Consider the following 11,481-nt stretch of genomic DNA (forward strand, 5'->3'; position numbering starts at 1 on the left):
TTTAACTATATAGATATATCTTTATTTCAAGAGCTTAGTTACACATATACATAGCATTAACCACGACTTTTTGCTTGCCCTCGCACTCAGTGATTGACTCTTACATCCTAGGCCGGACTTACGACTATGAGTCCCCGGATTGCGGATCCCTTATCCGCGGGGCACGCAGATTGAGAGGACAGTGACTACAATAAATACACACACATTACGATAACGCTTGGATGAGGACGACGAAGTTGGGAGGAAACATATGTACAGTTAGCCGGTCCGCTGGATCCTCCTACGAGGGAATCTTAACGGGCAGAAATAGGCGCGGATCCCCGATCTTGGGACTGAGTCGAACCACCACCTGGTCATCGCCGTCACCCACTTCCAGGAACGAGTTCCAGTCGGCCAGGAAGTAAAATCCATTCTTCTTTTTGGCCGGCGGTGGTTCCTCGCTGACAGGATCAGGTCCAAATGAGTCCGCCAAGTCGTCGAGGGATCCGTTCCGGGGCTCCTCCGTGGTGGTAGTGGTACTAGTGCTGCTGCTTTCATCCTCTCCAACTGCTCCTTTGGTGTCTCCATCTATGTCGTCTAAACCCAGACTCAGACTAATCTTGGTGGGGGACTGGGTGGGTGCTGGCGGATCATCGCCATCTTTCTGCTTACCACTCTCGGTGGTGACATTTTCCACGCTTTGACGCCTTGCTTTCAGAGTCTCATCTTGGCCACTCTGAAGGGACTGCAGATAGGCGGCGTCTGGATTGGGCCTCGGACTCGACGTCGCTGTGGTTACCTGGTCCAAGCTCACATTGAGCTGTTGCAGTTCTTGGAGATTGCTGATTAGGCGCTGCAGCTCGCTGAGATTGCTTTTGGAGTCATCCCTTTTTTCCTTGGGTGCCTCGGGCTCCGGCTTCGCCAGCTGGTAATTAAACTCACTGAACTCTGCCATGAGGTCGCCATCGAGCTCACCCTCTCTTTCGTCGCCCTCATATAAATCCTCTGCGTCGCCCTCATCGCTGCGCCGCCGGAAGCCACTGCCCACACCCAGTCCCTTGGCCAAATCACTGGGCAGTCCCTGTTTGGGCGCTAGTTCAGTGCTTACACCAATCCTGTTGGCCGCTCGCTTAATGGCCGCTTCAATGATTTTGGTGGCACTGAAAACGGGCAGCTGGAGGCTGCTCTCCGTGGTGGGTTTGGCTTCCGGGATGGGACGCACCCTCGGACGGCTAGTGGTGAGCGAAAATACGGCCGGCGAGGAGGTGTCATGCACTTGAGCGGGAGCCGGAGTGGTGCTAGTCGTGGTGGTGGTGGATGAAGTGGAGGACGAGGTAGCCTGCAGCTGGCTTTCGAGCTGCTGCGACAGCTCGTGGGGCAGAGCGACGCCTAACTTCTGCAGCTGTTGGGTGTTGTAGAGCAGTTTCTGCAGCTCCTCCAGATCCGCCTTTCGGGGTCCCGAGCTGGGCGTGGTGGGAGCCCTCCTTGCGGGCACGAAACGAGGAGCAGCTGGCGTGGTCGGTGGTTGGTTCTGCACTGTCTTATAGATGGGCTGCATGTGCTGATAGCTCTGGCGCTCGCCTGTGTCCTCTAGGCTACCGAAAAACTGCTGGAACTGGCCAAAGTCTGCTGAGGATCCACGCTGCGGATGGGCGGGCTGGCTCATTGACAGTTCCCGGAGCTCCTCGCTGGAAGATTGGTAAGGCGTGGCCATGGTTACAGGCTTCTCGTAGACGGGCAAATCCAGTTTAAGCTCTGGTTCCAGCTCCACCACCTGATCCCTGGCTGGCTGAGCATAGACGATATGAGCTCCATTGACTGTTTTTACATTAGGACTGCGGATCGAGGCCGCGGTGACCAGCTGCGAATGGGGATGCGTCACGTGTTCCGTTCGGAGTTGTACTCTTTCTAGCTCCTGGACTTTGCTCAACAGCTTTTGCAACTGCACGTAGTCCTGTGGATGCACCTCTTCCCGAAGCAGCCCATTGCTCCTTTCAAAGTGGCTCAAGGGTCTCTGCTTGGTGGTGGAAGCAGCCGTGGAGATCTCTACAGTTCCTCCGCCAGGAAGGAGGGAAGCTGAGGTCGGCGATAGTTCCTGCAGGTGGGCATAATCGTTGCTAGGCAAGCTAATTACCGGCCTGGAACCAGCCACGTTTCTTGTGAGGAAATTAGGCTGTGTTGTGGGCTGTTGCAGTTGCTCCAACTGCTGGACACGGGTAATCAGTGCCTCAAACTGAGCATGATCCACTGAGGGCGTAGGCCTGGGCGTCGTGGTTGTTCTCGTTGTTGTACTTGATGTGGTGGAGGTGGACGTTGTAGTCGTTTTCGGGTGCTGTTTCTTTTTGCTGTTCCTGGCCTGCTCGTATAACTTCTCCAACTCCCGATCGTCGCTCAAAAGGCGCTGCAGCTGGAGAAGATCAGCAGCACCTAGAGAGTTGCCTTGTCCCACTCCCAAGCCCAGAGCCTGATTTCTCAATGGCTTTGCGGTGGTGCTGGTTGTGCTCGTTGTGGTTCTGCTGGATTGCTCCAACTGCTGGAGCTGTTTAAGGATTCGCTGCAGCTCTCGTGCTTCGTTCTGGGAAGGCGAGGGGGTGGTGGTGGTGCTGGTGGTTGTGCTTGTGGTGGAGAAACGACTGCTCAACGATTGGACGCCCGGACTGGCTGCCTTAATAACATTTTCTGGATTGATCTTAAGCTTTTCCAGTTCCTGGAGATTTTGCAACAACTTGGACAGCTCATCGGAACCTGTAGGCGTGGACTGGTGGTTTCCCCCGTTGGCAAAGTTAAGGTCTATGTTCGGATCGATTCGCCTGCGCGGCTTCTTGGCCTCAATGAGTAGAGGTTCCCCGTGGGTGATAAGCGGCACTGGAGCAGGTGTGGTAGTAGTCGTGGTGCTCGTTGTGGTAGTAGTGGTGCTGGTTGTGGTGCTCTTTGGAGTCTTTCTCTTAGGCTGCGATTGAAGGCGCTCAAGTTCCTGCAGATTTTCCAAGAGCTTGGCCAACTCCGCGTTTCCCGTGGGGGGCAAACGGGCCGTAGCCGTGGACAGTTCCGTGTGAGCACCAGTTGGTTCCTCCGTGGGCTTTGCCTCCTTCTTTAGTGCTTTTGGAGCCTTCCGGACAATCCCAAAGCGGGTCAGGTAACCTTCGACTTCGGGCTTCACGCGCAGCTCTTCGCCAATATTCAGGGGCTTGAAGTTGGAGTAGGCCTCCGGTCGGATTCGAGCCCCTTGGAGACCCCGTAGATCTGCCACCGCTACCACCGACGGCTGGGGAGCGCTTTCCGCGGGGTAATAGTCGTCCAACGCATACCTCTTGTGGGCAGAATCGCTTTTACCGCCCGACACAATGCCCAGGCTTTCGAGGATGTCCGCCACCGGCTTCACCGTACTGCTGACAGAGCCACCTCCTCGCTCGGAGGGTTTGGGTTTCCTCAGGAACTGAGCATTCTTTGCACTGTAGTGGGAGCTGAATCGGGCGGCTGACGGTGCAGCAGCGGGATTAGCTGAAGGCTGGGAGGCCGCAGTAACCGGTTTGAAGTCCTGATAAACCACCGGCGGCGGCGCTGGGGGATGGTAGGTTGTGGCCTGCGGCATGGGTCTGAACTGCTGGTGGAGAGGATTCGCCTGGCTATGGAGCAAGCTGTAGGCTGGCTTGTAGGTGGTGGCTGCCACCGCAGGATTGCCTCCAGGCACTGTACTCCTTGGCAGCGCACTGGGATCCGCGGTAAGAAACTTCACCGGATCCGGCGGCGTGTAGGCGTCGATGACGCGAGTCACCGGAGGACGCGTGTACAGCTCCTGCAGATTCTCCTCCGTGTTGTTGTCCGTGTTGAAGGGCAGGACTAGCATGAGGGCTCGCATGCTGTCCGCTCGGCTCATGTCGCCTGCCTCCAGGCTTTTCTCGTATTCCTCGCGGGTCACTTTTTCGTACAGCTCCTCGATCTCGCCACTGCGAAGATTGGGGTTATTAGAATCGCACCTTCATTGACCAGTCGCAGCTCCAATGATCACTCACCGCGTCAGCCTAGGCAAGGCCGGATCGTTGGCCAGGATCTTTTGCACCTCGTCGATCGTCTGCTCGATCTCCGGCGGCTGGAAGAAACTCTTGTCCAACTGCTGCCGCGCATTCCCACCCTGGATAGTGGGCAGGGCCCGTGTCACGCCCCCCAGCTGCAGGAGGGCGATCAGCGCCAGGCACTCACGGAGCATCCTGGGAAAGCAGGTCGAGCACTGCAAGGAGAAACGTGTGAAAATTGGGGGCGGATGTCTACTATCCTTACAAATATATCCCTAAAATGGCACATCTCCTTCAATAACTACACCTATACTGTAAACAGTTGGAACAGACTCCTTAATTTCTGATCTAGGATGCCCCTTTCGATTTTGCTTGTCCAAAACTCACATATGACACCTTTCGCTTTCTTACTCCCTCTCTTTTGACTTCCCGATAACTGACTGACTGACTGATTGACCCACCGACCGAGCATTCAACCATATCAACCACACATTAGCCAACGAGATACTGACCACTGCTAGTTCGGTAGCTTCATCACCGTCCATCAACGATGGTAATAATCGGGTGGCCGTGTGTACCGAACAATCACAATCCGAATCGCAGATCACAGATCACAGATCGCGACTGCCGGAGACAAAGTTTCCGCCCAGGAAAAGGAGAATGGGGAAATAATAGGCGACTCACAAAGAAATCAAATGAAATGCATGACAAATTTTCGTCAAAAGCCGACAGCGACAACGAAAGTGGAAAAAATGGATGAAAATAGTGCTCAAAGACAGCGACAAATATGTGGACAAGTGTACAAATTTATTAAACCAACGGAGATCGAAAACAAGACGTAACCCCCAATCAGAAAACACTTGTTAAATAGTGGAGTGTGAATGACCATATTTTGCTAAGATTTTCGAGGATTGCGCAACCGGAGCGGAGTGGTCGGGTCCTCCGATCAGGATGAGAGTGATGCAAGAGCCGTTGACGAGGCAAATGGAAATGGAAATGCAAATGGATGGACATTAAAATGGAGTTGCAGCCTGTGGCGAAGATCTTGTCCAAATTATGACAGTTTCCTCGGATTACCAGTGGTGGAGGGGACCGCGGGGAGGGAGGACACTTCGGTACTCCATCTATCGAACCTATCGGAGCTTTTAATTTTCACTTAATTGCCGTAGTTAAATCATAAATTAAATGAGAGCCGTAGAAAGCGATGACGAGACAAGACGTTGACGCGGTTGTCTAGCAGCGAAGCCGTTAGCGAAATGAACTGTTAGGTAATCTGGTCGAAAACAAGCCAAGATAGTTATGGCCAAGGTATGCCGCTCTAACTGAACTGAACTAAGCTCAACTGAACTAAACTGCGGCTACGTGCCAGGCATTCTAAATGAGCGATAAATGGAGTCAACTGCAGACGGGATTGAATGAATCAAATGCGTTAGCAAAGGAGATCGGAATGGCATCTTGAGGTATCTGCGGAATGCCGCTGGTTGAGATCTGCGCCGAGCGGATAACTCTGAGCTGAGTTCCAAATGTGGACAATAACACTCGGTATATGTTGATTTAATGAGACAGAAAAGGGTATATATATGCGAAATGCCACATGACCTATTGGCATTAGCTTAGTTTAAAGGTCGATGACTAATAAACTCTGTCATTATGCTCCAAATAAAAACAAATCGCGACTGTTCCCTTGCACTACATGGCGCATACGCAATTCCGTTTTGCATAGAAAGGGGGAGGGGAATGCATTTGTGCGTGACTTTTTGCGTGTGTATGGGACGTATAATCAAAACGTAAATAATTTGTTGCCATTGTGGCGGCAGGCACACGAAATGTGAGCCAATCTTTGGTGAGTGCATTTCCAATTCAGCAAAAGCAACCGCAGTAGCCTAGCCAAGCCATGCCAAGCCGATTATGATGATGATGATGATGACGATGACGATGACGACGACGTCACTGAAGCGGATTAAAACCAGAGCAACTGCGCTCTGTGTGTTTGGTAACAATTAAATGTGTGTTAAGTAATCTCAGACGCCTATTAATGTTATTATCTGCACAATAACCTAGTCCCTGGGACATATATATGCCCAATTGAGTCGATTTGAAAGTATTTTCCGTTTCCATTTCCACTTTCTTGACATTTCATTGTGCCATATGATAGTTATTAACACCGACACTCTGCTTGCTGACGCGGAAGCTTGTCAAAAGTCCGAGCTAAAGGCCCTGATCCGGGGTGGAATAGCAGCTGTAGGAAGTGTTGAATAATGGCTACTCCCCTGGCAAATGAAACTCGACGTCTGGCCAGACAATTCAATTTGCGAACCCACCAAAGGGTCAACTTGACTGGAATTTTGTCATTTGAGGTTATAGTTCTTGAAAAAGCTTTTTAAAATAATTAGTTGTATGATTAGTAGAAGAATTGTGTCCATAAGTCTAAGTCAGAACTTTATACGTGCTACCTAGTTGGCTATCGTAGATTGACACCCAAATTAAATGTCTCAGGATCAAAGTCCCTGAAAACATAGGATCAAATTTGTCCACACACATTTTTCTCTCAAGCCCTTGGCTCAAATGGGCTTATCCGTGAACTTTAACGTCTTTTACAGTCACCTTATTACCCGGTGGCCAGCAATCACACAGCAATTTACAGAGACAATCGCAAGAAAAAAGGGGAAACAGTGGTCCCCACAAAAACACAAGACAATTGTCTTTGGCCCAAGCATTCGCTTCATTAGTTTGGCTTAATCAAGAGCAGCGAGCACTTAGCCTTGCTCGAAGCTGGCCAAGAAAGGTCAGGTTGATTAACTAGTCATTAATCTTAATGGCCTCTAGAAGCTCGATAAGTACGCTCGAAGGGAGGCACTACTACGTGGAATACTCTTTGTGGGTCAATAGACAAGAAGGAGTATTCATGATCTAGATTTGCATCTTAATTCGAATCCATTGATTTAATCGACCATATTAATATCTAGGTCGCCTACTTTAGGGTTTGAAATCATTACCAGGCTAATGTTTTTCAGTTTCTTTAGACTTTTAAGTGCTGCCTGCAGTCCAAATCATCTTTGCCTGCATTTTGCCACATGACAAATGTGAGGTGATCTGGATTCTCATCTGGTTCTACCTGGCACCGGGCTTGGATTAACAGTGGGCGACTGTGAAGGTCACCTCTGTGGCTGCCTGGCACAACTTGCTGCCATTTCCGGCTCTTGGCTCTGAATTTGAGTTGAGAAAGTGCTGCTCTCTCTCCAAATCAGCCGATTAGTCAGTCAGTTAGGCGGCAGATGCATCACAGCTCCATGGTCTGAAGTCCGCAGCTTCCACAGCACTTTTACTCGGCTGCCATGTGCCTTATGGGCTCCTGGCCATTGCGGTTTTCCTCGTTTTGCCAGTCGGACGAGTGGACCTGGATGGTGGATTCTACTTAAGCCAACTGCATATGACAAGTGAATGTTGTTTTGGGCGGCCAGGAAAAGCCAGTAACAAGTAACTAGCCCCGAAACTGAACCAAGTCGCTGGCGAGGCGGCTAACTTGGCCAACTGGCTTTGGTTTTGGCTTTGGCTACACTCGGACTTTGGGATTGGGTTTGGTTTGGTTTGGCTTCGCATTCGGGCTCGGATTTGGATTCGAATACGCCATCGGGTTTGGGCCTATTTGGATCTGTTTGACTCGTTTATTGGCACTTTTACTCAGTCGATTGATTTCTTGCCTTGGCAGATGCTTAATTATTGTTTTTATTATTGCTCGTTCGCTGCCCCTCTGCACTTTGTTTGTCAAGTTGTTTGGCTCGGTGGCCTGTTGTTTCCCTTTTCATGAACACTTTCACCAGCGGATTGCCGAAAAAACAACGACAGTAATAATAAATATTAAAGCACTTTACATGCCTTCGCTTAATTTTTGAATTGCTTTTTAGCTGCTATAATAGTTATGAAAAGTGTCGCTGCAATTATGTTGTCTTTTTTTTCGTTGGCATTATTTTACCACCAGTTATTTCATTATTCCCCTTCTTGGACTGCCCCACGTTGCGCAGTGTCTTATGTCTATTTGGGTATGGGCTATGCAATTTAATTAGAGCACTGCCATATTACGGGTAATTGGTTTTTGTCTTGCTCTCGTCATTTGTACTAAGCTTCCTTAAATCCCACTACTACTTCTAAACTAAATTCTATGAACTGCCTGGTAGAAGCTATAGGCTACATTATGCGTAACCGATAGTTCATGTCTTAATGACAGCCATTAGATCCTATTCGATCCCATTCGTTGCACATGCAATCGAAATCCCCTTTGCAGTGCCCTTGTGCCAAGGTCGTTGCTGCGGTGCAGCCGTGAGTTTGTTGCCTAAGTCTTTTGTTTGCTGCTTGCACCACCTGTGCAACACCAACAACCTGTCTGTCACCAGCGGACCAGCAGTAGCCAACTATTTTCAATTACATTTTCAATTTTCGACCGCTCGCTCGCTCACGTTCGCCGCGCACTCCTAAAAGTCCAAATTTAAATCGAATAGAGACGCTTTTTCACAACTTCAGAGGCTTCAAACTTTCAATGCACACGGAGCACAGCACACCACACTGTTAAAAAAAAATGGGGGAAGGAAAAACCGAAATTAAATCGAAGCAAAACGCGAACACGCGACTGTCGCTTGCCTTCTGTGTCGGTATCGATATGGATAGATAGCGGACTCGGTTTGGTTCGTTTTCGGTCTCAATCGCATGCGCGGCCTGCAGACCATTTTCAATGAGCGTTCGCAGCGTACTGAACCCGGCCGAAAGTCGTCTTGGCCAACTTCGCTGCTGCTGCTGCCGCCACCGCCGCCGTAGCTGCTGCGGCTTATGTTGCTACTACCGCTTTTGCTTCTTCTGCTTCTGCTTTTGCTGCGGCGACTTGGCTCTTTAGAAGTCGCAGCTAGAAAACACTGGATGCTGAGTGCTTTGATTAGATGCATCCATTTAATCCCATTTGAAATGCATGGCATAAACTTACATTTCATAGCCTAGATTCGGCGCTCCAACTTGCTGGCCTCACAAATACGACACGATACGATACCATCTATTAGGCTCGCTTGGAGCCATTACATAAATTGGTTCATTGTAAAAACACACTTAACACAAAGCAATTTAAAAAGGCATGTTAATGCACGTCATGTGCCGATACTGGTACTATACTAGACTGTTATATGTACTGCAATAACATTTGAAATAGTAACCATACGGCAAGCTTGCATTGAGTTAAACTATTTTGCTGCAGATTGAACGATTTTAGCACCTAATAACAACGAGGCCTCATCTCGATTGATTAGCATGACATAGCGATAGCAGATTGCTAGTAGGCTGGTTCTTTTAGTACTGCCTTTGGCAAGGCAAGGTGCAGCGCTCTGGCGCCGAAGTGTCAATTAAAAATCGATTTGGCTTAGAAGACATTTTTGGGAGGGATTCCGAGTGCGACGCGAGGCCGATCGTGGTGACCGCTGAGCGCCGAGCTCCCATCAAATCGGTTGATCGCCGGTTAAAAGTGGCTGGCTTGCCTTGACCAAGTACACTGCGAACTATGATAAGACGGAGCATGGCTCTGGCCAGGGAAGGTGAACAGGTAAGCAGCAGTCTGCCGCGGATGCAGACGGGTTTCTTCTGGCGCACGGGCATTTCACTTCGGCCAGCTTCTTTGCCCCATTGACAAATTCGATTGGTTCGATTTTCTCTGGCTTTCTGCTGCTGCGCCCCGCAATGTTGCGGACTAAGATTGGTTTGGTTTTTATTACCATGTGGTCTCTGCTCTGCTCCGCTCCGCTTGCATAATAAAACTCACGCACTGGGAGCGCGGCCAGCCATGGTCTGTATATAGCCGATCAACGCTCAACGATCAACGATCGAAGACCGTCGATGGGCCTCAATGAACTCGGGCTCCAGTGGTTCCCATCGCTGCCACTCGATCGCTCTGATCCCTCCGGACTTCAAGTGGACCGGGCGGAATGGGGAAAAGGAAAATCCATTGGGTTTGCAAAACATGAGAGTTCTGTCTTGTCTTACGATTCCTGCTACAAATATAAAGACGCAGTTAAACCTAGTTTCTCAACAGGGCCACACAGGCCACAAACTTTGGGCTCATTTTGCGCTTGGCACGTTTTGCTCGAAATAATTAAAACGATTTTTGGTTATTTGTAACATTTGCCATTTGCACACAACGGTTTTTACCGCCTCGCCGCAAAAAGGGAGGCTGAGGCTGCCTTTTTGTGTGTGACAACATTTGACACAATTTAACGCTGACGCGACACATTCGTCTGCGGTTTTAGTTTGCTAAGCTCAGCTCGAGCCGCATGCCTTATGCCTCACTTAAGTTGTTTTGGGATGGGTAAGGTACATAGGTGGAACTAGGGGTAGGGTTTGGCCAGGTGCTTCACATTTGGAGCGCATGCGCTTTGGCTTTGCCTTTTGCGCACACTCGCATTGCGACACGGCAAACAACAAAGCGCCAAAGGAACCGAACTAAAACAAGCAAAAATATATAAACGAAAACTCAGAAAAATTACGAAGCCCATAACTCTTGACATGACACGGCCAAATGCTCGGGAGAATGGAGTGGGGCTCGGCTTGGAGCTATGGAACTATGGAGCTATGGAGCATCGCGCAAAAAGTGAATTGCTATAATGCGCCGTGGATGTGCAAAATAAAATTGGTCAACTACCCAGGTGGCAGGCCAAATACCCTAATACCCTTAGGTGGCCATAGCATACGAAGCTCTAACTTATAGAACCAACTGCACCGACCAACCAACTGACAATGCTATGTTAGTTGGCTGGGGAGCCAGTTACCAAGATCAAACCACACAAAAATGATAGTTTAAGACAAAAAGTCAATGCCATTGTGGCCAAATTGCATATATCGATCTGGCATTTCGTCACGTGGGTGCTAAGTGCTAAATTGTATCTCCATCTTTTAGAGATCTCCGCCAGCGAGGTGATAAGGCGTTGGCTGCGGCACCTGTCCGCTCCCGCTCTCTCCCCTTTCTCCGCCACCCTTTCTCCGCCGCTGCTTTTACTTTATTCGGCCATTCACTTTCTCCGTGTGTTGTTTGCTTTGCTAATTTTGGATTTGCCCGCGTCACTGCAGCAACAGCGAAAAGTGAAACAGACGTCCAGCAAAATGGACGCCAACTTGCGCCTGCAAGTTCGTATGCAAAATTTCAAGAAATTATCCAATCGCGTGGCTCGGATTATTCAATTTCAGTCAATCAAATTCAAGTCCGATTCCGTATGAGAAGTGAGCATTGCTGGTCCGAAAGCAGATCGAAGATCGAGACCGCATGGTCGCCCCAGCCGATTTCGTCACAAGCTAGTGCTGATGTTGTCCCAGTTCTGGGATCAGCCAGCCCAACCGAGAGGCAACGACATCGGCCATGCCGAGTTCGTTCGTTACCCAAGACTTTCGATTATGACGTTGGGAGGAGCTGGAGTCCCCATCAAAGCGACGGGCTATAACGCTAAAACAGTCGACTGATTGCCGT

General features: G+C 49.7%; 1 protein-coding gene across 1 annotated transcript; it reads right to left on the reverse strand.

The window, feature by feature from the left end:
- Positions 1 to 8,723, reverse strand: LOC6615966 (flocculation protein FLO11). Its single transcript, XM_032725181.1, has 3 exons — positions 8,416 to 8,723; positions 3,993 to 4,207; positions 1 to 3,926 (listed from the first exon to the last, which is right to left on the reverse strand). Exons 2-3 carry the CDS (start codon positions 4,184 to 4,186, stop codon positions 281 to 283), a joined length of 3,840 nt encoding a protein of 1,279 aa, XP_032581072.1. The 5' UTR covers positions 4,187 to 4,207; positions 8,416 to 8,723; the 3' UTR covers positions 1 to 280.
- Between the last annotated feature and the right edge of the window lie 2,758 nt (positions 8,724 to 11,481).

The sequence above is a fragment of the Drosophila sechellia genome, chromosome X (genome assembly GCF_004382195.2).
Source record: "Drosophila sechellia strain sech25 chromosome X, ASM438219v1, whole genome shotgun sequence".
NCBI lineage: Eukaryota > Metazoa > Arthropoda > Insecta > Diptera > Drosophilidae > Drosophila > Drosophila sechellia.

What these genes read in the sequence shown, in the direction of transcription:
- LOC6615966 (XM_032725181.1), bottom strand. Translation starts at nt 4,186, where the DNA reads ATGCTCCGTGAGTGCCTGGCGCTGATCGCCCTCCTGCAGCTGGGGGGC. An exon ending in GCCTTGCCTAGGCTGACGCG is followed by an intron (nt 3,927 to 3,992) that starts GTGAGTGATCAT and finishes CAATCTTCGCAG; the next exon opens with TGGCGAGATCGAGGAGCTGT.